This window comes from Cydia splendana, chromosome Z, assembly GCF_910591565.1.
Source record: "Cydia splendana chromosome Z, ilCydSple1.2, whole genome shotgun sequence".
Taxonomy (NCBI): domain Eukaryota; kingdom Metazoa; phylum Arthropoda; class Insecta; order Lepidoptera; family Tortricidae; genus Cydia; species Cydia splendana.
The window spans coordinates 28,361,749-28,388,745 of NC_085987.1; the positions used below are offsets into that span (position 1 = coordinate 28,361,749).

Below are 26,997 nucleotides of genomic sequence, written 5' to 3' on the forward strand. Positions count from 1 at the left end.
TACAACATATCAATTTCCTAGAACCCGCCCGCCCCGAGATTATATGTACATATATTTTTATACGTGATAACGATATAGGGTAATTCGCCAGTAACAGGCCACTTTTAGTAACTGGCCGCCCTGAACTAAAAATGAATTCCATTCACCTATAAATATAATTCATTTTAGTATAAGGTGGCCAGTTATTGAAAGCTGGCCAGTTATTGAAACCTTAAAATACACACACTACTACATTTCACTTTAGTTGCATTTTTTGTAACTAGTTTCTAACTTTTTTAAATGAGTGGTATTTTTTCAGAGACCTGGAAGACACATTACTGGATGAGACCTTAGACCGTAATTCTCTGGCATCATTTGGCAGTGGTAACACCACGGACTCGGACAAGGTAAGCTGTTCAAGTATTGCTCACGGCTCTAAATCTTGATGTTATGTATTTGATTGTTTGGTACCTTCACTCTAGGAAATTTGCAATGCTTTTTCTTATACATAGTTCTACCTTAATATATGGATCCTCGTTATCGAATGGAGCAATCCTATTGAAACCTGAGAGAAGTAAATAGAGAAGACGAGCAGCCTCCCTACATTCAACCGAGTAGGGGAGCCCAAGAGGGGATTTCGGGATTTACTCGAGCGCGGCAGATTAATATACAGGGGGATACCTTGTACCCGGTTACTTAACCGGGTCCACCAAATATGAGCCCCATATACAGGCTGATTTCGGGGTCGTGGAGCAAGAGAGCCAGACATCATACAGAATCCAAAGATGAGCCTAATGATGTTGTTAATTATTGTTTATCACCAATAATGATGATTATTTTCCAGATGACAAGTAGGAAAAAACATTTTTGCATACAATTTGGTGACCCTACTCAATGTGACGTCTTGTCGCTTTCCATACAGCGTATGTCAAAAGTCATAGGGTGACCATAATTACTTAGTATAACATTAATTTTACTTGAAAAATAAGAATAATTCAAGTAATTATCTTTTAATCAAATACTACCATATGATAATGTGGATCATTTACAGAGTCAGTAAAAGTGGTTCTGGATCACGACCCCGAAATCACCCTGTATATGGCCGCCCATCAAGGATTAGGATCAGATTAGTACAAAAAAATTGATCATCTGAAATTCTCGAGCGCGTCAGATTAAGGTAGGGTGAGTTAGTTACATGCTAAAACGTGTATATTCCACTAATCTGACAATTTGAGAGTGACGTAAAGAAGGGGGGGGGGGGGGGGGCGCTACAAAGTTGTAAAAAAAAGTCATCTCGACATTCTCGAGCGTAGCTACATTTTTTTTTATTTTGAAGGGAATAATTTAAGGAATCCGAAAAATATGTACATATATAATGTACTCTGGACCAGAGTTGCCAGATGGGTACGCAATAGTACGCGTTGCGTACTATTTTATGGTCTTGCGTACTCGCGTACTCATCCGGCGATTTGCGTACTATTTTTATATTTTATCATCTGACAGCCTGTTACTCCACTTGAAAATAATAAATATTTTTACTACACCAGCTCGGAAAGGCTTACTTTGCACTTCAAGAACGGATAGCAAAGTTGCATTTTATTCACATGTGAGGCAAAGTAATCAAATGCAAATTTTGAGTTGTTTTTTTATGTTTGCTGCTAGAATTGACTTTTAAATGATGATTTTGGATGATAAATATTTAATAACATTCATTTGGATTTGATTTGGTTTGATTTTGTTTGATATTTTACATTTAATATTTGCTTCGGGTTGGTGTGGGGAAAAATTTTGTGTTTCACTCGGGGGCAAATTTTGTTTAATCCTCGTGCTTTGAAACCCTCGCAACGCTCGAGATTCCATTTTTCGAACCACTCGCTACGCTCGTGGTTCAATTTTGGAATCTTTCGCTTGCTCGGGTATCAATATTAGCACATTTTACACACCTTTTAGAACAACAATGACACTAGAGGGTCATTGTTGTTCTAAAAGGTGTGCAGAAAATGATACGTTTCTGCACTAGAGTATTTTAGGTTCCAAGTACGATTTTTTTTACGAGAAGCAATTGGAATTTAGGTATAAATGGACTTGACAATTTCCATTCTGATATTTGACTCCCCATTCCATAAACGTGTATGTGTGCAGTTTTAAGAAAGGGAAAAGTCCAGTAAGCAAATCTTATCAATAGAAAATTCCATGCAACAGTTTTTTTTACATTTTTGAAAATCTATAGGCGCTCCCCCCACCGATGAAAAGATATACATTATATGACATTTTTTTCTTTTTATCATCTAAGCTTTGCAACCCAATAGGTCTCTATGACGCTCGAGTAAATCCCGATTTAGGATCGTGGGCTCCCCTACCGTTTGCTTAACAGAGCTTAAGATGTCGCTATGCAACACCTCAATGGAAAGTGGTTACCGACTCCATATTAAAAAATGTTTGTGAACTGTTAATCGAATATGTATAAGTACCTCGTTCATTGCAAAAATTAGTTATATAACCTTGCAGCGAATTAAAAAAAATCACAACTATTCAGTTACAGTACAGATGAAGTTAAAGTGATGTCACTTAATTTGTGTCTCCCCCTTACCCTTGTCACACCATATCACATTTACTTGACCTCCCTCACCCTAAATGTCTGACGTAATTAATGGATAACCCCCTTCATGTTAACACTGAGCATAACCCGTATCAATCCAGTCAGGTTGCCAAGAACCTGAATGCGGTAGCAGTTATTACCTAACCCAGCATTTCCCAAACTATGGGTCGCGAGCGATTATTGAGTGGGCCCTGAAACTACTTACTAGGAAATCTGAGGGTTACCAATAATGTTTTATGCCCCCTTTTTAAGCGGCCAAGAGTTGATGGGCCCCAGATTTGGCAGTTTTTGTTAGGTAGTTCGGAGCTCAGTTAACTTTGGGAACCACTGACCTAACCGAATCTAGTGTGACCCTGGTTCAGCGAGATAATCCAATTATTATACCTTGTTCATTTTGTGTTGTTATTCGGTTCATAGTGATACTACATACCGATCATTCTTCGAATACCCAATGTACGTATACGCTTAATTCACTGCCTACTGACCACCTGTTTTAGTAAATTAGTACTTTAACTAATCAAATTGAAAGGAAAATTACCTGCGAACCGTTTTCTGAGTATCGACCATCGACGTAATTAATATCTGCTAAACAATATAGGACACCGTGCGGCACACACATTAGAATTAACAAGTTAACAACATTAACAATTTGCAATCATTAGGGTGTTCAGGGGTCTCGTGACACAGAAAAACAATAGTTGTCTCTTGTGATCCCGAATTATTTTTATGACCTCTGCCTAATATAGGCTTGCACATATCATATCACTGAATATTAATATGTAATAGATAGATAAAATACTCTTTATTGCACATTTCAATAAAAGATAGTCTCAGAAAAGGATAAAAATATAAATATTGTTTAAAAAAATGTAAAACATGTTAAATAATGAGACAGTGAAAGTGATGAAATAGGGTATTTGGCTACTAGTCAAATCAGTTTCTTTTTTCTAACTGTCAAAACGATTTTGCTACTACCTATGGAATTTATATGAAACACTAGCATGTGACGTCACGATCAAATGAGGAGGCACACTGAAAGGTTAGCACAAGTGACAAGTGCGAATTTTTCAGTAATACTTGCGATTATTAAAGTAAAATGTATTCATTTATGACTGTACGGGAACTGCAAACCGAGCTTCGAAGGAGAAATGCTACAGTTGGTGAAAAAAAGGCTGACTTGATACAAAGATAATCACTTAATATATTTGAGGTTGTCTTGTGTATTTTACCGTTTATTAAAATTTTCGAAGGCTCACGTGCAGTTTTTCCCCTTTTATTACAAGTGTTCGATCGAAAAGAAAGCTTTGGTGTATACCTGGATCACCTGGATGTACAAGAAGGCGTTTCATATACGCCCGCCCTACGACACATCAGATAGGTACACAAAGTCGTGATGCGTATGGAGTACAGCATGTGTGGCCAAGCCACTATGCCCTAAACTAAATTATGTACTACTTCATTAAAACTTAGCTTACCTGTGTATTTACTCTTTTGATACTCAAAGCTTTTTCTCACCGATTTATGCATATCGGGTCCTGGAAAAAAGGGAGATCCTATATTTCCACAATTTGTCGCACCATATTGGAGTATTTTGGAGAAAAAGGAGAATGTTTACAATTTATTTGAAAAAATGTATGTGATTTGACAGTGACAGCAACTCCATTATGAAGGCGCCACCTGGCGTGATAAAATGTCAGTTTGCCTCCTCCTCATTACCAACTCTTTATAGTTTTATACGGGTTTTAAAATAGAAACTGTGTTTAAAAATAACTGCTGTTTACGTTTGTCTATTAATCTTCTGATATTTTATTTAATGCATGGTGTAAAATAATTTATTTTAAATACAGTCAAATACCCTATTAAAACCTTTCTCCTCTCTGGAAGCCGCTCAAATGGAGTGTATGTTCCACGCACGAGCGTAACTAACATATGTTTACTAACGGACATTGATCTCATATTATTTTTTACTTAGGGTGGATTTTTCATTGTTTGGGGATAGCGAACATGTTAATATATTTTCTACAAGTAGCAACATTTATTTATCAGATCGCCGCAATATTTGCGGTACGGTACAGGTTGGGGCGAAGATTATAAATAGATAGGGCCGGAGTTCTTAAATAAATACACAACCCTAATATTATTTTACGACAATAACGTCGTGTAAGGTCAGGTGGGGTAAGGGAAAAATTCTTTATTTTTCTCGGGTTAAGAGAAACCGTATAAGAAAAGTTCTTCTACGTAAATACATATTTTTAAATTAATTTTATTTATGAATTAGCTTTATTTTTAGTATTATCATTTAATTTAGTTTTTAATCTTTAAGTAACTTTTTATTGTCCCTACAAGTGTCCACCTTCCCCTATAGTTCCTCTTACCCCACCTAGCCTTGCTTTAAATAAGTATACATTTTTTGGTATGTGGTCGCATCGAAATCCTTGCCCCCTGACAATACAGTTTACCTACCCCTTTATACTGTACCCTTTTATACTGTTCCGCGAATATCCTCTATCTTTGCCTACAGATAAGGACTGTATCGTTAATTAAGGATGGATACAGGGGATCCAGATAAAACCTGGTCTAACTGTTGACATGTGTATTATTTTGTATTGCTATGTTCTTACGGTATGATCTGAGGGTATTTTTAAGCCATATCTGATAATATAAGAAGGTTGTACATCATTAGGGTTCCGTAACCAAAGGGTAAAAACGGGACCCTATTTATTACTAAGACTCCACTGTCCGTCTGTCCGTTCGTCCGTCTGTCTGTCACCAGGTTGTATCTCATGAACCGTGAAAGCTAGGCAGTTGAAATCTTCACAGATGATGTATTTTTGTTGCCGCTATAATAGCAAATACTAAAAAGTACGAAACGAATTATGATACTTTCAATATCGTCTAGCAAATATAATTTGGACAATCCTATCTACTATTTCACCGACTCCTTGGTAAGATTTAAAGAAACAAAAGGTCAATATGCTGCCAAAACATGTTATCTAAGTGTCTTCTCAATTCTTAATCTCGATTGCTCAATAGAATAGCACCCGTAGAATAATATTAATATTTGAATAATATTAACATCAATAAATTGGTCTGATAATTACATTAAGATAATATGTACCTAATAACTATTCGTAAGTGCTTGTTCCTAGGCCTACATGAATAAAGTATATTTTGACTTTGACTTTGAATAAATGTAGTATATATTTTTATTTTGACATAAAAACGACCTTTATCGCAACATTTTGGATTCCCATCAGTATCTGACGCAAGCGGAATGAGGGAAACAGCTAAAAGAATCAAACCAAAGCCTAACGGACATTCATGGCGTTGAACTATAGATGGAAACTCTCCATAATATGTAGATGTTTTGGATACCAAAGTCGGAGTTCTTGTAAGTTACAAGCCATATTTTATAAAAGGCCACTGTGCACAGATACAAGACTGCTTTTTAAACTACATATTTAAAACAAATGATTAGACTATGACAAGATGTTTCGCTTTACGAATCATGTGTATTTGGGGTTTAGGTATGGGGATTTTCGGAGGCGAAAAATCGATCTAAATAGGCCTTATCTCTGAAAAACGCGCATTTTTGAGTTTGATATGTTTTCCGAGCAAAGCTCGGTCTCCCAGGTACTCTTATTATAACGACGTAAGTGCGACGAAGGTACGCCCTTTTGCTTATTTGGCTTTTTGTACTTTGGTTTTTGGTTGGCGTATGAAGGTACGACCCCTCGATTATGCGTGACGAAGGAACCCTCCATTACGCGTGGTCTGACACGCACTATGCCAGATTTTTTACAATGTTTAAATTTTTTCGTATCATCTTATGCAGCTGTCCTTAGGACACTAACATAAATTATATAGATAGGTATATCACGATTCAACTCGATTGGTATAAGTAGTAGTTTCGAAGTAAATAGCTGACATAAACTAATGAACAGACTCGCGACTCATCCTGTAAGGGCTTAGTGTTTTTTTTTTAATTTCCAATTTTCCATACATTAAGTAAGTACGCAAAACCCGAGCAAAACATTTCTAAATAGATCTTCATTATAATTTAAAGCTTAGGAATATATCAGCATAATTCCTTCTTGCTAACTAGATCGATCAAAGGATAGTTGGTCGCCGGCTGATTATACACTGCAGACTCAAGTGTTAATTAACGAGCGCCCGCAATCTACACTCGGGTGCAAAGAAATCGGACCACCCCAGCATTTTCAACATTTTTTCAATTTGTGTAAAAACTGTAACCTCGATCATGATAATTTAAATACCACGTGGTAGATAATTTTCTGCCCTATCAAATGACATCAATATTCAGGGGTGGGGATGGATATTGTGCAAAATATGGGCCTGGAAATCACCCCCCTCCAACTGCCTCATTAGCGCATGCACTAATTGACCACTTATCATTAGGTATAAAAACAGTCATTATCATTGTTTATGCATCATTCGTGATTGGTACGTCTTCCTGAACACTACTCTCATCGTCTGAACCTGGAAAAACTGGAGAAAAATGGATACTACCTCGACTGAAGCCGGCCAAGCAGTTGCCCTATTGCAGGGAGGGCTTAGTCAACGTGCAGTGGCTCGACAACTCAACCTATCGAAGTCATCGGTTCAACGTGTCTTCCAGAGATTCCGCGTAGATCAGACGTTATCCAGAAGACCCGGAACTGGCAGAACTCGCATCACTTCTGAGAGAGATGACCGTTTCATCGTTCTTACCTCGCTACGAAATCGTCGACTGAATGCCGTTCAGCTTCAGCAGAAGCTCCTAGAGACCAGGAATGTGTCTATCAGCCGATGGACAGTTAGAAGACGACTGAAGGAGAAGGAATTGACAGCTCACAGAGCTGTAAATGGCCCAAAACTCACCCCAATACATCGTGGACAACGACGCGTCTTCGCTCGCGAACATGAAGAATGGACCCTTCAGCAATGGAGTTCCGTACTTTTTTCCGACGAGTGCAGGATAACTTTGTCTGGCAATGACGGACGGGTACGAGTCTACCGAAGACCTGGGGAGCGGTTCTCTCAATGCTGCATCGAGGAACGTGTTGCTTATGGTGGGGGGTCAATCATGGTCTGGGCTGGTATTTCTTTGGAAGCGAAGACGGACATTGTGTTCATCACAGGGCCAGGTACCAGACCGAATTCAGGCGGTTTGACTGCACGTCGGTACGTGGAGGAAATCCTGGCTGATCATGTGGTCCCATTTGCGGGTTATATCGGCGATGAGTTCATCCTCATGCAAGATAACGCTCGGCCGCATACAGCCCGGATCACTAAGGAGTACTTGGAGGAGGTCGGCATCAGAGTCATGGAGTGGCCAGCCCGCAGTCCTGACCTAAACCCGATCGAGCACATTTGGGACGAGCTGAAAAGAAGAATCCGGGCCAGAAATCCCGCCCCTGAATCCTTACTGGAGCTAAAGACTGCGATCGAAGAAGAATGGGCGGGCATCCCTCAAGACACTGTAAAAAAATTCATAAAATCAATGAAAAACCGAATGACTGCATGTCGTAGGGCTAGAGGAGGCAATATGATGCGATGCAATGTGATGCGCGCTTGGAATCGGACGCGCTTCACTGCATAATATCGAATAAAATATTTATTCGCGATCGGCGTGACTTAGGTCGCTGCCCCGTACTTTTCGCGATGAGTTCGCAACAACTCATAGTGAATGAATTACTGGCGTTTGTACAGAACGCCGTAGACACCATGGATGAAGTCAGCATCAGGCAGATCTGCAAATCAAGTTTCAGTGAAGACGACATTTGCAGTGGCAAGGCGCTGCTCTTCCAGACGCTCGGCAAAAGTGACCAGATGCCATCCCGTAGGAGGGATGGCGGCGTGAAGAGTCTCCAGGATATAATAAAACTGTTCAAGGAGACCGATCCAGACGACGTGCCTACCTTCGTTGCGAAGCGGCTAGACCGGTTACCGCCGGTTACCTTTGATCATGTCGACGTCACCAGGCTGCTGAAGGACATAACATTCCTGAAGACGAGTCTGGCAGAAGTACAGGCTAAGTTAGAGGTATCTAATAATACCATCAGTGAGCTACGTTCCGAATTGGCGTTATTACGTAGCGCACATTCGGAATGTAGGTCAGATACCTCTAACATAGCCGTGTGTCACGTTGCGCAGAATGTGTCCATCGGCGGTTTTGAACCCGCGAATTTGGATGCGTCGGCAATTGCTGAGCAGGCGACCGCCGACCCGCGCCCCGCCGCCCGCCCGTCTACGTCACCGGAGACGCGCACGTCACGCGAGAGTACGTTAACCCCGAAACGTTCCTACGCTAGTACTGCCGCTAAGCCGCCTGCTGTGTCCAAGCCTAAGCAGCGGCCGAAGAAAGGGGTGCAGAGCCTTCGTGATCCTGTTCACAAGGACCAATCACAGCCGACTCTAAGGGAGTCGCGATGTGACGAGGACGGTTTCAAGAAGGTGGAGAAGAGAAGAAAACCGGCTCGTCAGAATCAGTGTGGTACCGCACCGACTGGACCGAACCATTTGCTGCGTCCTGCAACACCGTCGACGCTGCTGTATGTGTCCCGTCTACATTACCTTACGAAGGTCGATGACATCGTAAAGTATGTGAAAACGAAGACCGGATTCATCCTGAGGGTCGCGAAGTTGGAATCTCGACACAATGCGAATTTTAATTCGTTTGTGGTGAGCGTTCCGACTGACCATCTAGCGACCTTCACCAAAGAGGAGTTTTGGCCGAAGGGTGTCAAGTTTCGGCGGTTCCGCGGCCGGCTCCCTGACACTGCGGGGTTGCGTAATGCATCGCAGCCATAATGTGATATGTAGTGTTTAGTTTTTTTTAAAGTTTAGTTATAAAATATATTTTTATATAATATGTATGCTAGTTTTAAGGTATTTATGTATGGGCCATTAGTTGCCTGAAATAAAGATTTTCATTCATTCTTTCAATATACGGTATTAAAATGCTGAAAATTGTTTTAATTTTTACTTGATATCTTTAGAATCGCAGTTTTCCCATTATGCATAAGTTTCACTCCAGTATGCATTTTTAGGGTGACAAAGTTCTTAGCCCTGAAAGCCTGAAAATATTGGAAGTAAACCTGTGAAAAGCACATCAATTTATAGAGGAAAAGCCAACCTTTCATTAGGTATATAATATGTCACAGTAGCACATACAGTTTTTACAGAAATTGAAAAAATGATAAAAATGCTGGGGTGGTCCGATTTCTTTGCACCCGAGTGTAGTCCGCTCCGCGTTTGCAGAAAACTGCGCTCCCGTGCAGAGTTCGTTCCCTTGCTACACAGAGAGTTGTTTCCTAGTCTTTTTATGTTTGTTTGAGTCTATACTTTATTAAATTAGAAAAACTATTCAGAACTATTTGCCTATTAGGCATTCTGAGCCTAACCTAAACCTTCCTCAAGAATCACTATATTGATACATAGGGAAAACCGCATGAAAAGGGCTTGTGCACAAATCACGCGAGGTTCGATACGGGGAGGGGGGGTCACGAAAAAATCACAATAAATCAAGTTGGGGGAGGGGGGTATAAGGAAACCTCACGTGTATTTTTCTACAGTGAACAAAACTAAAAAAAAAACCTACCACATGAATAGATACTTTTTCTCAAAAATTGACGGCAAAGTCGACTTTGCCGTTTAAAAAATAGGTCGCGAAGCGCGTAGTTTATGGTCAGTCAAAAATTAAAAAGTTAAAAACATGCAGTCTCGATTTTGGGACTGCAATGTTGCATACAAATTCCATTATTTGTCGAGTTCCAAACTTTTTAAAAGTTGAAATGGCCATATCAAATGAAGGCACAGGCCCATTAAACAGCCAAACAGATGATTAGTACCGCGACTATTTACCTGTCTCAAATAGGTTGGCGTATTTTCGGCAGAAAAATACACTTCTACTTTTTTATTAAAAAAATAAAAGGCGGCAAAGCTAATTTTTTCAATTGTTTCTACTTTTTTCTGTGAAAATATATACCTAAGAACGTTGCTTTTGTAAAATATTTATATGATATTTATATTTCTTGCACCATTTTTGAGAAAAGCACTATATATGACTCGGCTGGAAGGCTACTTGCTGGCTTCGGATCAATTAAACGGACTCCCAAGGTCGTCCGTTTAAAACGAATCCTCAGCCTGCAAGTAGCTACTTCCGAGCCTCGACAATAATGTACTATTTCTCGGTTTCGTTAAACATAAATCTTCACTCTGCACTTCAAAATAGCGAGTCTCTTCTTCTTCTTCTTCTTCCTCGCGTTATCCCGGCATTTTTGCCACGGCTCATGGGAGCCTGGGGTCCGCTTGACAACTATTTGACGAAAATAGAAAAATAAACAAGATTTTCTATATACAATACTATTTATCTTAAAATTAGGTCAAATTAAAAAAAATCAATAAAATACACGTGAGGTTGTGTGGGGGGAGGGGAGGTAGCCAAAAACCTCACCAAATATCACCAAGGGGGGGGTCAAAAAGTAGCCGAAAACACGTCGCGTGATTTGTGCACAACCCCAAATCCGTATAGTACCTAGTTTTTGAGTTTATCGCGAACAAACAAACAAACAAACACACATACAGACAGACGCGGCGGGGAACTTTGTTTTATAAGGTGTAGTGATAATGTATTAGCGTTTATGACAATGTATGATTCAATACAAAACATCTGGGAGACCGAGCTTTGCTCGGAAAACGTATAAAAACTCAAAAATGCGCGTTTTCCCAGAGATAAGATCTAGCTAGATCGATTTTTCGCCGCCGAAAACCCCCATATAGCAAATTTCATCGAAATCGTTAGAGCCGTTTCCGAGATCAAGAATAAATATACAAGAATTGCTCGTTTAAAGGTATAAGATAATAGTTATTTACGATACAAGTGCGGAACAGAGGAAATTCGAAACGAGTGGCGATAAATTAAAACACGACCGAAGGGAGTGTTTTAAATCGACACGAGTTGCGAATTACCTATTCGCACGTGTATCGTACAACGTTTTACAGTACATATGGCCCTTTAAACTTTTGACATACGCACGAAAAGTGCTATTTTACGCACTAGTCCGAGAAAATAGGACCATATGTACTGTAAAGAATATGCCAGCTTCTCTTTATTTTCTTTTAACCCTTTACCAGGCTAAGGGATATATATTTCCCACATACGGGACTTCAAACATGTGTTTTATTTTCGATGACTAAGACTGACATTGGATTGTCATTTTTGAAATGTCAGCCTGGTAAAGGGTTAAGAAGAGAAGTAGGTATGTAATTAAATAATGGAAAATCCGACAGGGCAACATATTAACTATTAAGAACATTTTTACAATTACAATTTTAGAATGTTAACAGACTTTACAATTCTAAAAGGAGGTTCTCAATTCGGCTGTTTTTTTTTTAATTTTTGTAATATTCAGATCTCCGTCATTTTTAACCGATTTGGATTTTTTATCGTTATCGTGTTAACGTGACTTTTCGTCTAATACCGTTACTGCATTGGATGTAACTAGTTTAAATGAAACGCATAATATAACAGCATCGCACTTTCATGACCTCGTGTCCTTGAAAGTAATTTATCTCGTAACGGTCCGTGGCCGCCCGCCGCAACAGAGGCGTTAGCAAATGCGGCGTTAGCGTATTCCTGCAAGTTGATTGCGCGCGTCCTTCACACCACAGAGACTTCATCGCGAGCGTGAAACAAATTCGGGAAGTGTAGCTCGATACGGAGGCTGCGTAGTGAGCGAGCCCGCGGTGTTCAGCGAGTAAGGCGGGAGCGGGCGGCGCGCGGCGCCAGTGGCGAAAGCGCCGCGCACCGCATCGGACGGAGGCGGCGTCCCATCCGCTTTTAGCCCGCGCGCCCGCGGCCGGCCGTTCGCGCCGCCGCGCGCCGCGCACGTGACCCGCGATGGGAACCACCCCGCCACCGGCGGGGCTGGCACATTCTAAACAACATAAAAGTCGACGAAAGATATCTTTACCATGGTTTCGGCAAAGCTCGGTCAGCGTTCCCCATGCAGCTCTATCGCGACAGCATACTATCGACACGCCGGGGTCCTTTCATGCGCGCCTACTCAAAGGCAACCGCCATCGACAGGTGAAAGCAACGCGATGCGTGCACATTGCCGCCTGCAGTCAAACGCCTGCGTCTGCGTCTGCACTTATTTACTTTCGGTGCATTGAAATCACACGTTCACTGAACATTTCATGTAGAACGGTAGCTTCTTAGTAAGCCTAATCTCTTGGCAGCTGTTGCATTAACCATCATTTGTTGTCTTAATATTTTACTATACATTACAATTTGTTAAACCGCTGTTTGTCCGATTACATTTTGTTGTAACGCTATCATTGTAATGATTAATTAAAGCGTACCGACTTTTTGTATTCATCATTATTTTTGTATTTATCTGTTTATTTGTATAAGATCACTGTTCATTCTCATTAAACATAATGCACATCATCTGCTTAATAAATACGTGACTACGAAAAATTGTGTCTTTATTTTATTAACGTACGATGCGATTAATGTATTTCATTGTACCTAAGTGTAGGTTCTGACTTCGCTTTAGTGACCAAAATTAGTATATCTTTTGTAATACGAAGACTTTTTCCTATGTAATTGGCACAATTATTCGTATTAATATATATTTTTCTATCAGTTCTCTCTCACAAACTACCGACTTTAATCGGTATTGTAAAAATTTTAGGGTGACTATTAATCCTACTAATGCTAGTGCGCGAGTCCGATTCGCACTTGGCCAATTTTTATTTGATTTTTTAGCGAACATTTTGTAAATATACAATTTGGGTTAAAGTTGTCAATGCCATATCGCAAGAAATGTTATGCCGTTCTAAATATTAATAAAAACCGGTCAAGTGCGAGTTCGTTTAACTCGCGCACAGAGGGTTCCGTACAAACTTTCTATTATCTCATCACTACACCTTATAAAACAAATTTCCCCGCCGCGTCTGTCTGTTTGTATGTTCGCGATAAAGTCATAAACTACTGAACGGATTTTCATGCGGTTTTTACCAATCAATAAAGTGATTCTTGAGGAAGGTTTAGGTGTATAAGTTGTTAACCCGTGCGAAGCCGGGGCGGGACGCTAGTGTAACTATAAACACAAAAGACTTTTGACTAGAAGTATGTATAATTATGTACTGTGCCATCTATCGTCAAATCGGCTAACTAATTTGCGCAACCAATGGTATACAGTCATATATGTTAGTTATTCATATATAATAAAATAAAATAAAAAATTACACTTTCAATGTGTTTGGGTTAGCGTTGTTCATGACTATTCCAAATTTCAAATAGAGAGCTTAAGTAGTTCTCTAGATATTAAGCGATGTGACAGACAGATAGACAGACGGACGGACAGAGTCGCACCATAAGGGTTTCTTTTGTACCTTTTTGGTACGGAACCCTAAAAATGTATAGCTCGTAGAATCTAGATATAAGAAACATATGCAATCTCCGTACCGCAAAAAACAAGGTTAAGTAATTTTTGTTTCTCCGTTTTGCCAACAAAAAGCATTTAATATAAATAAGTACAAAACAATGTTTTTGCACAAACGTATATGAACTCATTTCTCATGTAAAAGTCGCGTGTACTGGAGTAGGTAATTATATCCATAGAACCTATCCTTAAAAGTCGGTCTATTGTGACGGTCGGGTAACTACGGAACCCTGCTACATTGGGCATGGCCCGAACTACTCTCCACCGGTTTTTAAAAATATAATATGTTTTTACCTCAGCAGCTCGAACAAAGGTACTTTGCTACTTAAGGACAGCGAGCAAAATGCGATTTTGCTCACTTAGTGAGACAAAATAACATTGAAGTGACCTTCATATTCATATGTCATTTCAACATGCGGGGCCTAATACAAGTTCGAAATACTTGGATTCTCTCTGTCGCGTTCACGTCGTTAACAAAAAGAAAGAGACAAAAAAAGTTCAAACGATATTCAACGGTATATTGCCGGTTTATAATAGACTTCCGAAAATGTCAGAACGTATTGTTCCAAATCACGTATGAATATGAATTCTTAATAATTAATTAATGAAAATCAACTTTAAAATTTGATAAAAAGACTATATTTTACGTATTTTATTGTACGATAGGGTATTTTACTACTAGTCAAATCAGTTACTTTTTAGAACTGTCAAAACGATTTGCTAATATGGAATTTATATGAAACATTACATCGTGACGTCACGGTCAACTCACCTACACTTTATATTACTATCCGATTTGTTAAATAGAACTTGTGTTTAAAAATAATTCCTATCTGTGTTTTTCTAATAATTATCTGGTGCTTTATTTCATGCATAGTGTAAAATAATTTATTTTAAATAAAGTATAATACCCTATTAAAATGATGAACTCAAAAAAATGGACAGATTATCACGCAAAAAAATAATTTTACTTTTAACAATCTCGACTCTGGTTGACAAATAGTAGTATCCGCAATAGGGTATTTTCCTACTAGTCAAATCAGTTACTTTTTTAGAACTGTCAAAACGATTTGCTAATAATGGAATTTATATGAAACATTACATCGTGACGTCACGGTCAACTCACCTACTTTTTATATATCTATCCGATTTATTAAATAGAACTTGTGTTTAAAAATACTCATTTCTGTGTTTTTCTAATAATCATCCGGTGCTTTATTTCATGCATGGTGTAAAATAATTTATTTTAAATACATTATAATAAGAAGTGGTCCGGAAAAAAAGTTGCAGCACATTATGTGGATTTTTTATTTTATTTCTATAGTGATCTGTAGATACTATTCTTTACAATTAAATACACTCGTATTTAATACAAAAGGGTGAATTAGAGTTTTCGCGTTTTATATTACATCCCTCATGACACTTTTTGAACAGTGTCTTTTGAAGGAAATTATAAGGTATTTCTCATACACATCGTTTTTTCTAAAAGTTTGATAATCGAATTAATGCATTATCAAATTATTTTTCGTTCTATATAAAACTTTTTTTATTTGACTTCACTTTGTGGTAGTTTCATGGAATTTCTACTTTTGTATATTTGCCATTTTTACAGAGATTTGACTTTCATAGAACCTCTGTCAGAGGTTAGATTGGAGAGACTTCCTAACTACCCAAGATAAATTCCAGTTTATTGGAATAGCTTATTCGTTAGATGATGTTCTTAAAAGCATAAAAAAAGTTATGAAACTGGAACTTCATTTGTGACGTTGTAGAAAACGGTCAACAAATATTATCAAATTGTACTGTTCATAAAGTTACAAAGTACATTGCAATAAAAATGAGAAAACTCAAACAATTTCATATTTATCGATATTATTTTATTTTATATTTTTACTTTACTTATAATTAACTAAATTACAAAAAAAATAAACTGCTTCATAATTAGCAAAAAAAAACCATATAATTCACTGCTACTTTTTTAATGGACCACTCCTTACCTTACCCTATTCGGAGCTTATCTTGCAAAGTTTTTTTCCAAAAAAATTTGTCGATTGAAGTTTCAATTGATGTTCGTTATTTCCATATTATTTTACTGAAATTTATTTCATTTCGTTTTCGGTTTGATTAGGATAGAATATCTTAAGAAAACATGAGTGAATAATTGATGAAGATGGAATTACCTAAATTGTCTAAATGTTCTCACTTCTGAGGTAAAAAGTTGTATGTACAACACGAGATCAAAGTTATTTGGACTCGTGCGCTTTTGAGTCCCTTCCTACGCTCAGGATTCGAAATTAGATTCACGAGCGTAGCGAGTTATACAATCTTTCACTTACACGGGACTCAAAATAAGCACTCAAAGAAATATCAACATTTGATCTCTTGTTGTACAAATATCTGTTTCGGTATGAACATAGCAAAAAATAGTGTCACAGTTTAAAGTTGATCAGAATAACCTTGGCTTAACGTTGTGTCAGTTGTGTGTGTTGTGTGTATAGATACGATACCTATTATCTGATACGCAAATGCAAATGGAAGGCGCGCCTCCAACGATCGATCACTTTTTATTAAAATATTGCTTTATTGCTGTCATGAAAGTTCACCCTTGTGTTGTTTGATCCATTCTGGAATCGCTGCCGAGTTGCTGTACATATACCTGTAGATTGTGTCACACCTTCACAATCATTCAACTACATTTCAAAATTACATTGAATCCTGAACGAATAAAAGAGTTGTATTTACGTTATAAAGCTTGATCCAGAAACGCATGTTAATTTTCACATAAACTTATACGAGTACAACAGTTAAAAACGAACCGTTTTATTGTAAATTTCTTATAAGAAATTTAATAAACAACATGTACAGTACCGGCCAATAATATATCACATCCATGTTTTTACCTGTAAGTGATTTCTACCTCCCTACTCTAGTAGTAGTCCTTTGTGCGAGCGATCGGAATTTTTTATTTCCTGTCTGTTGTAAACTTGTAAGGTTCCGTGGACAACTAGGAACCCTTATAGTTTTATCATGTCCGTCCGTGGATTAGCTCAGCGATCAGCGATGAGTAAAGTAAAGAGGTAAAATTATTGTTAAATGCGCAGTTATCATCCAGCGTAATAGAGTAGGACCAAGACAAGTCTGATTTTGATAGAACACGCAGTGCAAGTGTTATTTATACTCGTACGTCATAATTTCATAGAAGTTTCACGTTTAAAATAACACTTGTACTGCGTGTGCTATAAAATCGTTGCAGACTTGTCTTGGTCTAACTCTACTATGGAAATTTTATACGAGTATCCATTATCTACGACTATCTATTGGCTGCAAATCTTATCTTTAATATTGACATATCTGTTTATCTATAAATGTATTGCCCCTATGCATCTACTACTATCGAGCTACCCTATACATTGTCAAGTAAACAGATATTAAGTCAATATAATACATAATTAGCTTTATTAATAGGCTTTCATCTTTCTTCACTTCTCCAAGTAAAAATCAAAACCGTTGGATTATAAACCGTCTTTATCGGAAATGAATTGTCAGATTGTCACAATCAAATGGTACTTCTTTATACACGGGTTCCATAGTACGCATAAAAAGTTATATAAGTTTTCTTAGTTATTGTAGTTGAGAGAACTCGACACAATATTACCGTATAAAAATACGGACACATTAAATAATTTGAAATGTCTTAAAGTTAAGGAGCCCACTGATTACCAGTTCGCCGGACGATATTCGCCTGTCAGTTAAACGCATAATTTTAAGGGGCCTACTGATTAACAGTCCGCCGGACGGAATCGGCCTGTTAGTTAGAACAAAAAGTTGACAGTTCCGAACAACTAGTTCGTTTTTTTTAGCATTAGAAATAAGGTAAACAATCTTGATATGTCTTTTAATTGAAAAACACATTTTAAAAATAAGTTACTTCAAATATCTAACAATTATGAATCTAATACGATCATTTATATATTCTTCTGCTTTCATAAGTAATAGTTATTGATTTTTAAAAAGCGTTTTTCAATTAAAAGACATGTCAAGATCGCTTACCGTCTTTCAAGTTCTTTCTAATGCTAAAAAAAACGAACTATAACAGGCAGATACCATCCGGCGGACTGTTAAGTAGTGGGCCCCTTTACAGCTCCGAACAACTGACAGGCTGATATCGTCCGGCGAACTGGTAATCTGTGGTACCCTTTAGAATATGTCGTCTTCGATCACTTATAGGTTAAATCTGTATGGTACTATACCAAAATAGTTATATTGCAAAATGAGGTTTGCAAAAATATCTAACACTATCGTATAACTATCAAGTCGTGTAAAAAGGTAGCAGTATCAATAATGTTAAGTCAGCGTAATTCATTTTAGAACATGATTGATGTGATTGCTTAAAATAACGCGCAATGCGTTTTGCGAGTCTCATCATTCTTATGCAACATTCATCTGCGGCAGAGATGGGCAAAATTTATTCGAATGACGAATAACGAATAAGAATAACAAACTTATTCGAGAATGACGATTAAAATGATCGAATGATTATTCTTATTTGAATAAATTATTCATGAAACCATTTGCTAATAATTTATACGTTGAATAAATAGTCATGAATAATTATTTATTGAAATATCTTATGAACTTTTTTCGAAAAAAAAAAAAAAACAAATAAAACGTAAGTGAAAGACTGTTTTGATTGTCTAACGGAAACAACCAAGATTAATATTGCCTTACATAAAATAAAATATCCTTCTCTATTTTCTTTATTGGTCTGACTAAGACGAATGTTTCACGGTACTCAGCAGTAACTTCCTCAATTTTAATTGAATAGGTAAGTAATTGAATGGAATAACCAAATAAAACTTAAATATTATTCGTTGATATATCCGAATAAAATGACGTAAATATTATTCGTCATTTGAAAAGCGGTCGTTGATTTAAGCGCTGATAAATTATTCGCGAATAATTCATTAACGTATAAATTACTCGCGAATAAATCATTCGTGTATAAAAAAATCGTGAATTATTGTTTATTCGAATAATTGATTGATCAAAGGAACTTACCTGTAAGTGACCTTCAACAAAATTATATGAAGTTGACGCCTCCTCTGTATAACTGTTTCATATGGCTCGCCATAAACATGACTAGGTACATAGTTATACAGATGAGGCGTCAACGAATATAATTATTCAGATAAAATTTTATTCAAAGAATGCCAATCTCTGATATGCGGTATCTAAGCACAGGCGGCCGACTATCTACTCGTATTATAACCCCTTTTCACTTATTTCTCCGGTCCCATTTTAGATAAAGTACGAGTAGTATGGCAAGCAAACCAATTCACTACCGCTCTGTCACGAATGCTGAAATTCACGTTACGTACAACATCAAGCCATTTTTGAGTATTGGAATTATTTCAAGTTGTGCTTATTTTAGTGGGAAAACTGCTGCAAATAACCCACGCTTTCAATCTTTTGGCGACAATTCTCCGTTGTTCATAGTTGTTCTATGTTTGCACAACAACTTTTCGTTAGAATTTCTGTAGCTATGTAATTAATGTTATTTCATTCAGTAGCTGTCGAGGAGCGATAGTTATTAGAATGGAAATATTGAAAAAATCAGCCCAAAGGTACCACATTGTCGCTTATGGATTCCGAGATGATTTTTTAAATGAAGGCGAACTCGATGAAATTTATTTTTACTCAGAAACAGTCTCTAGCTAGCTTAAAATGATATTGAATAGCTTACAATCAAAATGTTTTAATAAAAATAATTTGATTTGTTGGGGAACAAGTTCTATCAAATAAATAAATGAAATCGGTTCATAGTTTGTACGGAAATGGAGAGCCAGACTCGCACTTGACTGGTTTCAATGGTAGTTATAACATTACAAATATTACAATATTAATAATGTGTGTACATAGAAGTCATAGAACATTCAGCGCCTTTTTAAATGTTTACCTGTATGCATGTCATTAATTATTCGTTCCACTCGCTTTTCTCTAAATTAGTAAAACGGTAGGGAAATTTGACATATATAACATCGTTAACATGTTTGTAATTGTCTATAGGCTGGGCCAGAGATGACATGGGTCGTCGCGGAGCATGTCGCAGGCGGCGCTGGCGAGATATCGGTGACGAAAGGCCAGCAAGTAGAAGTGGTGGAAAGCTGGCCTGCCCGCGCCGAGTGGTGGGTGGTGCGCGTGCCTGGCGAGCCGCCGCAGGAGGGCGCCGTGCCGGCACACGTGCTCAAACCACAGCCTCAACACCATCCACAGCAGAAAACCTCGCCATCAAGGCGTCCACTTAGCCAGCCCTGTGAAGAAGTATTAGGTAAGTTATTTCTGAACCGAGTGTCCTAACAATTCCATAAAGAGTAACTCCTTTACGAATATAATTAAACTTGTATACATATTACATAATGCTTTATCTGCTGTCTACGCATAGTATTTATAACACCGAGTGTTAATTAGGTATATTTCGGCCACAATTACTGGTGACATGCTATTAATTTATAGGTATACAATAAGTTGAGCTGTCCTAGAGTTGCCGTACGACGATGAGACAAGTGAGGAAGTTAGGGTAGGTTAGGTGAGGTAGATATCTTGCGATGTTAACACTAGTGATCGTTATCAACGTGCAGTTTTCGTAAAATACATTTGAATATTCACTTTTGTTCTTAACTATTACATAAATACTTATCTTAGGATTACACCTCTAAACAATAGTTGCGTGCAATATTTTAGAGACTTAAATTAACCTTCCTGTGACTTCTGTTTTAACATAGAAAGGTCATTTACCTATTTAAAATGGATTTTTTCCAATCGACGTGAACGACTGACAGCCAAATCTGTTGAACAAATTTTAGTCGTTTATTCAGTATAATTTGGATAAGTGATTATAAATATGAATATAAATCTCATAATTTGTGAAATATATAATGTTTAAAATACTTGCGTATTTGTTTTTTTGTCAACCATACTTGGCTACCAATACAGCACGTTGATAATGGTCACTAGTTAACACTGCTACACGAGACTTCCTCGTAACAAAGAATAACTAGTATTACAATGGTACTTGAGATTTGGTGTGCATTTATGATTTTGGCCAAATGTTTTTTGATTTTCAAATTATAAGGGTTGTGGTTTATGGAGGTCCTTGAATTGTGGAAAATCTCTCAGCTGGGGTTGCTTTTCAAAACTTGTAGTAACAGGTAGACCGTTGAAAACTTCAGTTACTACTAAAGTAGCTTTTGATTTCTTATTATGTGACGGTATTGAATGCTCAGCCAGCCAAGCAAGTCAGCCAAGCAAGCTTTTTGATTTTATTTTATTTACTTCCTTTATTTTTCTTGCTATGTGACCGTGTTTGTCCCATTTAACAAAAACGTTTAACAATAGTACATTGTAGGAGAGGATGGAAAACCGCTAAAAGATGGACGAGTCGTTTGAGGGCCGACACGTTAGTGGAGGCCCTCAAATAATACGAGTTCATCTTTAGCGTTTCCGGCCGAGGCATTACATAGTGCTTTTCACGACTACTGCGAGGAAATAAGAAAACATTTGCATAACTATAAGTACTTGCCCGCGATTTCTCAGGTAGCAAATTACTAGCCACTGCCTGTGCTGTCTCTTGAATTTCGGTAGGCGTCAGTGTAAGAATATCATTTTCTTCACTAGAAGAACTCATTTTTATAGCGAGCGTAGATACGTGTTTCTTGTATTTTTTAGTCAAACACAATTTACACTATCCAATTCAATAAGTATTTTCAAATCCCGCCTCTTTTACTTTTTTTATCACTTTTAAGAGGCGTTTTTCTGTTATTTGCTTCAAACCGACTCTAAACTTAGAAGCGGTTTTGCTAAAAAAACCACAAATAACCACAGAAGTAAAAAACGCCCTAAGCGTGAACTGAATGGATAATTGTAAAAAAAAAAATGAACTGAATGGTTTTGACATTTCGTTTTTTTTTTCAAACAAGAAATTGGTCCTATAAATAACCTAATTTTATTTTTGAAGGAAAAAGTTGCGCCAAAAAAGACCTTTTATTGATTTTTATGTTTTAAATGACACTCATTGCTGTAGCGAACCGTCACCAATGACAGATGATGATAACAATGAAACATTGTAGTAGTGGTGGTTCAGGTGCTACAGCTATTGCCTACTTTCCAGCTTGGTTTTAGACCATCTATTGCCACATTTCCGAACAGTGGCGTGAAAAATTTATAACGGAATGCTCTACTGTTCACAAATTAATTCGTTCATCTTTGTGTACGCACGCCGAGTCCTATTAACTCGGTATAAGAGAAACGTTTAATAACGGTATTGTTACTTTAAATGAAGCTAACTTTATTGCTCTTCGGAGCTATCTTTAGAAGAAGCTATCTTTATTGAGGACCTCGTATTAATTTTGTGACAATGTCTGGCGGCAGTGAAATTAATAGGTAAGAAGTGAGATATACATGCTTTTGTTAAAATGTAACCTGACAATTTTTAAATATATTTTTTTTATTTTTTTCTTATGCATAATTTTTTAACGTCTTATGTTGTGGCTTTTTGTAGGGTTCAATATACATAAATGTTTAGATTAGATTTATGGAAAGTAAAATGTTTGCAATTCGGACTAAGCTAGTATAAAATAAAAATGAAAATCAGCCTATAACGTAAATATTATAGACAGTGCCACATGGACGGCCGCCTCATCGACCCCAGGATGTCAAAGAGGAGACATAGTAGGGCGTTTTCTAAAATAAATATTGAAAATCTGATTCTTTCAAATCTGGACATTTTTGGGCTCATTCTTCTCAGAATCGACAGCATTCTCCATCCTACCATTAAAAAAAGTTTTAGTTAAGACGAAACAGGAGCTGAGTTTTAAATATTTTAGGTAAATATACCCGTCTCGCTAACGGAAGCGGCACCTAAAAGTAGTGCGATAAGGACAAGGCGAAAAATCCTGCGTAAAAATCTCTAAAATCGAGGTTTCGTACTCCTCTGTTTCCTCCTCCAAAACTTAACCAATCGTAACCAAATTTGGAAATCTAAATGATTATGAAATTATCTGTGTCGGACCGTTTTGCTTTTTTGGCTAATCGATATCAGTTTTGAATGCCACGCCTCTCATTGCGGCATAGTCAATTAGGCCATTTTGGCCATTTTTGAAGGGCTCTAGCGCCTTAAAAAACAAATATATCAAAAAAAGCAAAACGGTCCGACACAGATATTGATAATATTAATCTGTGTTGAAAAAATTATTGCTCTAGCTTCGAAAACCACGGAGGAAAACGAGGAGTACGTTTGTATGGAGAAATGACCACTCCTGTTGGCTCTTAAGACTCGTTTCAGTGTGCAATCTTTTTCACTTGAGTATGTGCGTGACGTAGTGGAATGGAAAGTACAATTTTCATACAAATTTATGGGACATTTTGTTAAAAAGAACCCAAAAACACCAGGATCTGTAAAAACAGGTTTTCACTATTTAATTTAGAATTCGCCCAGTAAACATCAGATTATGCATTACGTATGTCGCGACGTAGCGTGGCTAGGTCGGCGTCTCGTGAATTACGTGTCCCGCTCCGTTCCCATTATAAACAGTTCTAAAGACGTGTTCATATTAATACGATCGTAGTTGCTACTCTAACTCAGATTTTGACCAGCAGGCTGCGGCCCGTTTTGAAGCGTATTTGTCTATGTGATATCTCTTTATTCCCTTGATTCGTCTGAACTACTGAACTAAGGATTAGGCTTGCTATGCTATATCGTAATCCTGTAAGGGATTCGTGTAGGAGGTGCACGTACTGCTCGCCCTTAAATCCGAGAAATTAGGACAGTTACGCCGTGGCGGGGTGGACTAAGGAGTTCATGGCGTTAGCCGCGATGGATAAAGACGCCGGTTCGAAGCCGGCTTTCACCACTATGCGTATGACATCTCTTTCAGTTTATAACATATGTATAGTAGTGTGATTACTTTAAAAACACAAAGCAAAATATTTGATAAAACACAAATCAAAAAGAATAGATTCTTTTTTTTTTAACTAAATATTGTTAGAAAAAGTCTTGATTTACTACAAGTCTAGTATAACATAAGCGAATGTTACGTAGTCGTTGAAAATTTGTTGAGTATGTGCATGTAGCCTTAGTGAGGTGCGCGTTACGCGCTAGGCCTCTATCACGACGATAATGGGCGTGCTATTGGTGTGACCGGGCCTCGCGCTGGCCGCGTGCGGTTTAGTCGGGCGGGCGGTCGAGACGCGCGCGCCCGCCCGCGGCTCGCTCCCGCTCCCGCTCATCCCGCTGTCGCGTTGCCCGCCTCTCGGCCTGACGCCGCACGCTGCACGCTGCACGCACCCCCCCGTACAACAGTCTGCATCGCAGGCACGCCTCCCGGACCGCCCGGAAGCTGCTGAGACCTCGCGGATGCGTTCATTGCGACCTAACTTCCGGTGCGGACGCCTGCAATCGGTTTGCACGCTCGCTGTTTCATGCGATTACCGTTTGGACGTTAATGACAATATGTTTAAAGACTAAGCAGAAAAAGTTGATGTAAAATAATTATTAATAAATACAAATTAATTAGGACTACTCAGTGAATTATAAAATAATGGCCACATGCTCGGATTCCGGTCATGGCAGTGACACTGATGGTGGTGATTCCTCTACTCTCTCCTCTAGTAATTGCAATAGTATAAAGACCATGTCCCTTCGAAGTGCTTATCACAAGATGTCAAAATATTTGTCCCACTCCACTGGAAATGGTACCTCTGGTGAGTATAATTTAAAATGTGTACATAAATCCGCGGTATGTAGATTATTAAAAAAAAGGAATACTGAAGATAAGTCACTTATTTGCTTCAAGTACGCCTGGTTTTCTGAGTTTTAATACTCGTAATTTTAAAGAGCATGAGTTTTAATGATTATGTATGTATGAGATCATAATCTTAAACTGTTTACTATTATCTTTGATTTGTGAAATTAAACAAAACAATAAACCAATACACAAAACGAGGTATAAAATCCAACCAAAGTTAATTAAATTTATTGATATTTATTTTGTATTGATTGTTGAACAACTATAAACCACTGTACCTACCTAATTAAATAATTGCGACTGAAATAGCCCACTTTTTCCCACGTTTTGTGCGGTTGTGCATTTACTGTGTGTTACCGTCAATGTCAGTGTTAAATAATGGTGCGGCTTAATTAACAATCGAAGGCTACATGCATGAAAAATGAAAATTCTTTTATAATGTTCGTTCAATAAAAACGTTCAACAACACAATCATAATCCAAAAACATTTTTGTAAAGATATTAGAGTTTAAAAACGTAAAATTAAATGAAGGTATTGTCCTAATATAAAACGCTTTTTTATTTGATTTCTTATGTTATACCGAGAAAGTAAAATATAGCAACTTCACAGCATTTTTACGTCATAAATAACGAAAAACATATTTTTATGATTCTATTGCATACATTCTGCCGCAGGCGTCTGTGTTGTGTTGTGACGCCAAAAGGCGCGGGCTTTTTGTATGGGACATTTTTACTCGTAGTGCGCGCGCCACTATTATTTCGCAATTTGTAAATTTGGAGTAGGTACATTCAAAGAAGTTAATTTCCTACCCATTTTGTACTTTGTCACAGTGACAATAGTATGAGGTCTCTAGCGACTTTCATATTGATTATCACTATAACAAGGTACGAAACGAGTTGGACATTAAATTATTTGACTATACAATAGATATCCGGTTTATTAGAAACATTTGAAACTGACGGGAAATAGAATCGATGGACATCTTCCATACTTCATGCATGTAGCTTTTACTGTGCCATTGTATTATACTCCACCACTACGGTCAAATTGAGTTTAATTGTGTTTTTGTATATAGTGAGTGACAAATATCTATATTTGTATTTGTATATGCATGGCCTATGATTTTTGAGCTGCTATGAAACCTGAATCTCTTTTAAACAAATATATGCCTAAAGTGAACACAATTTATACAGCTCTACAAATTCGAGCAGCGGTGCGACCGGCGAACGTCATTATATTTAACCATATTGGTTAGTTAATTTGGCCACTAATCAGAACAGGTTGGGTTTATCACCGTCACCACCTCAATCACGAACAGTTTAAGGTGCAGTAGGTTCAGAAAACGGAGTTTAAAAAATGCTGCCATAAATTTAATTAGCAATCTTGAGCCCTTTCTCGTGGGACTTGATCGATTCGAATCCTGATTTTTTGACTTTCGCTCTATAGAAAAAAAAAACACGAAATAGGTCTAAAATGCACTTTAAAAATTTGTAACAATTTGTGCACAAAAGCTAAAACTATGAAAATTGCTTCTAAAATTGGAAATGTCATTTTTGAGGGAACTTATAGATTACTTTTTTGTTTTATTTATGCGTACAATAAATTAAAATTCAAAAACATGAACATGACATCCGCGATCCCGTGCACGCACACCCATCCGCTCACGCTTACGCTCAAAGAGAGTGAGAGAAGAACACGAACTTACAGGGCTTTATGAACAAATATGGTGTATTTTTAAACCGTACAGGTATATCTCCAATGGGCTGCAGCGATTAAATTTGTCATTTTATTTAAAGTTGTCCCCTAAACTTTTTTTGTCTGTTATTTTTTTATTTTAAATTTTATTTCTACTAAAAATCACGAGCTCTTTCTATCCTTATAGAAGAAAAAAGTGTCCCAAGATGTAAGAAGACACATCAGGAAGGTAAGGTAAGGGTGTCCTACCTCCAGTGTCAGTTTGACGTGCTATTTTTGAGCCACCCCGTATATCTATTTTGTAGGAAACTGTTTACAGATTATTTACGTAAATTACGTACAAGACAATTTTTTGCTATGGGCTACCGTTTACGAGTTATTTACGAAAAACTAAAAAGAACGATCTTATGATTGATTATAAGTAACGTTCCCGTTTTAAAATCTTTATAAATATGGGTCCTAGCA

The 26,997-nt window shown here is 37.6% G+C and overlaps 1 protein-coding gene across 1 annotated transcript in view; it reads left to right on the top strand.

The window, feature by feature from the left end:
- LOC134804909 (triple functional domain protein) overlaps positions 1-26,997 on the top strand; it is a 170,114-nt gene that overhangs the window by 65,561 nt on the left and 77,556 nt on the right. The window contains exons 27-28 of the mRNA XM_063778229.1: positions 299-386; positions 20,101-20,362. Of these exons, the coding sequence (XP_063634299.1) occupies positions 299-386; positions 20,101-20,362 (350 nt within the window). The remainder of the gene's footprint in view (positions 1-298; positions 387-20,100; positions 20,363-26,997) is intronic.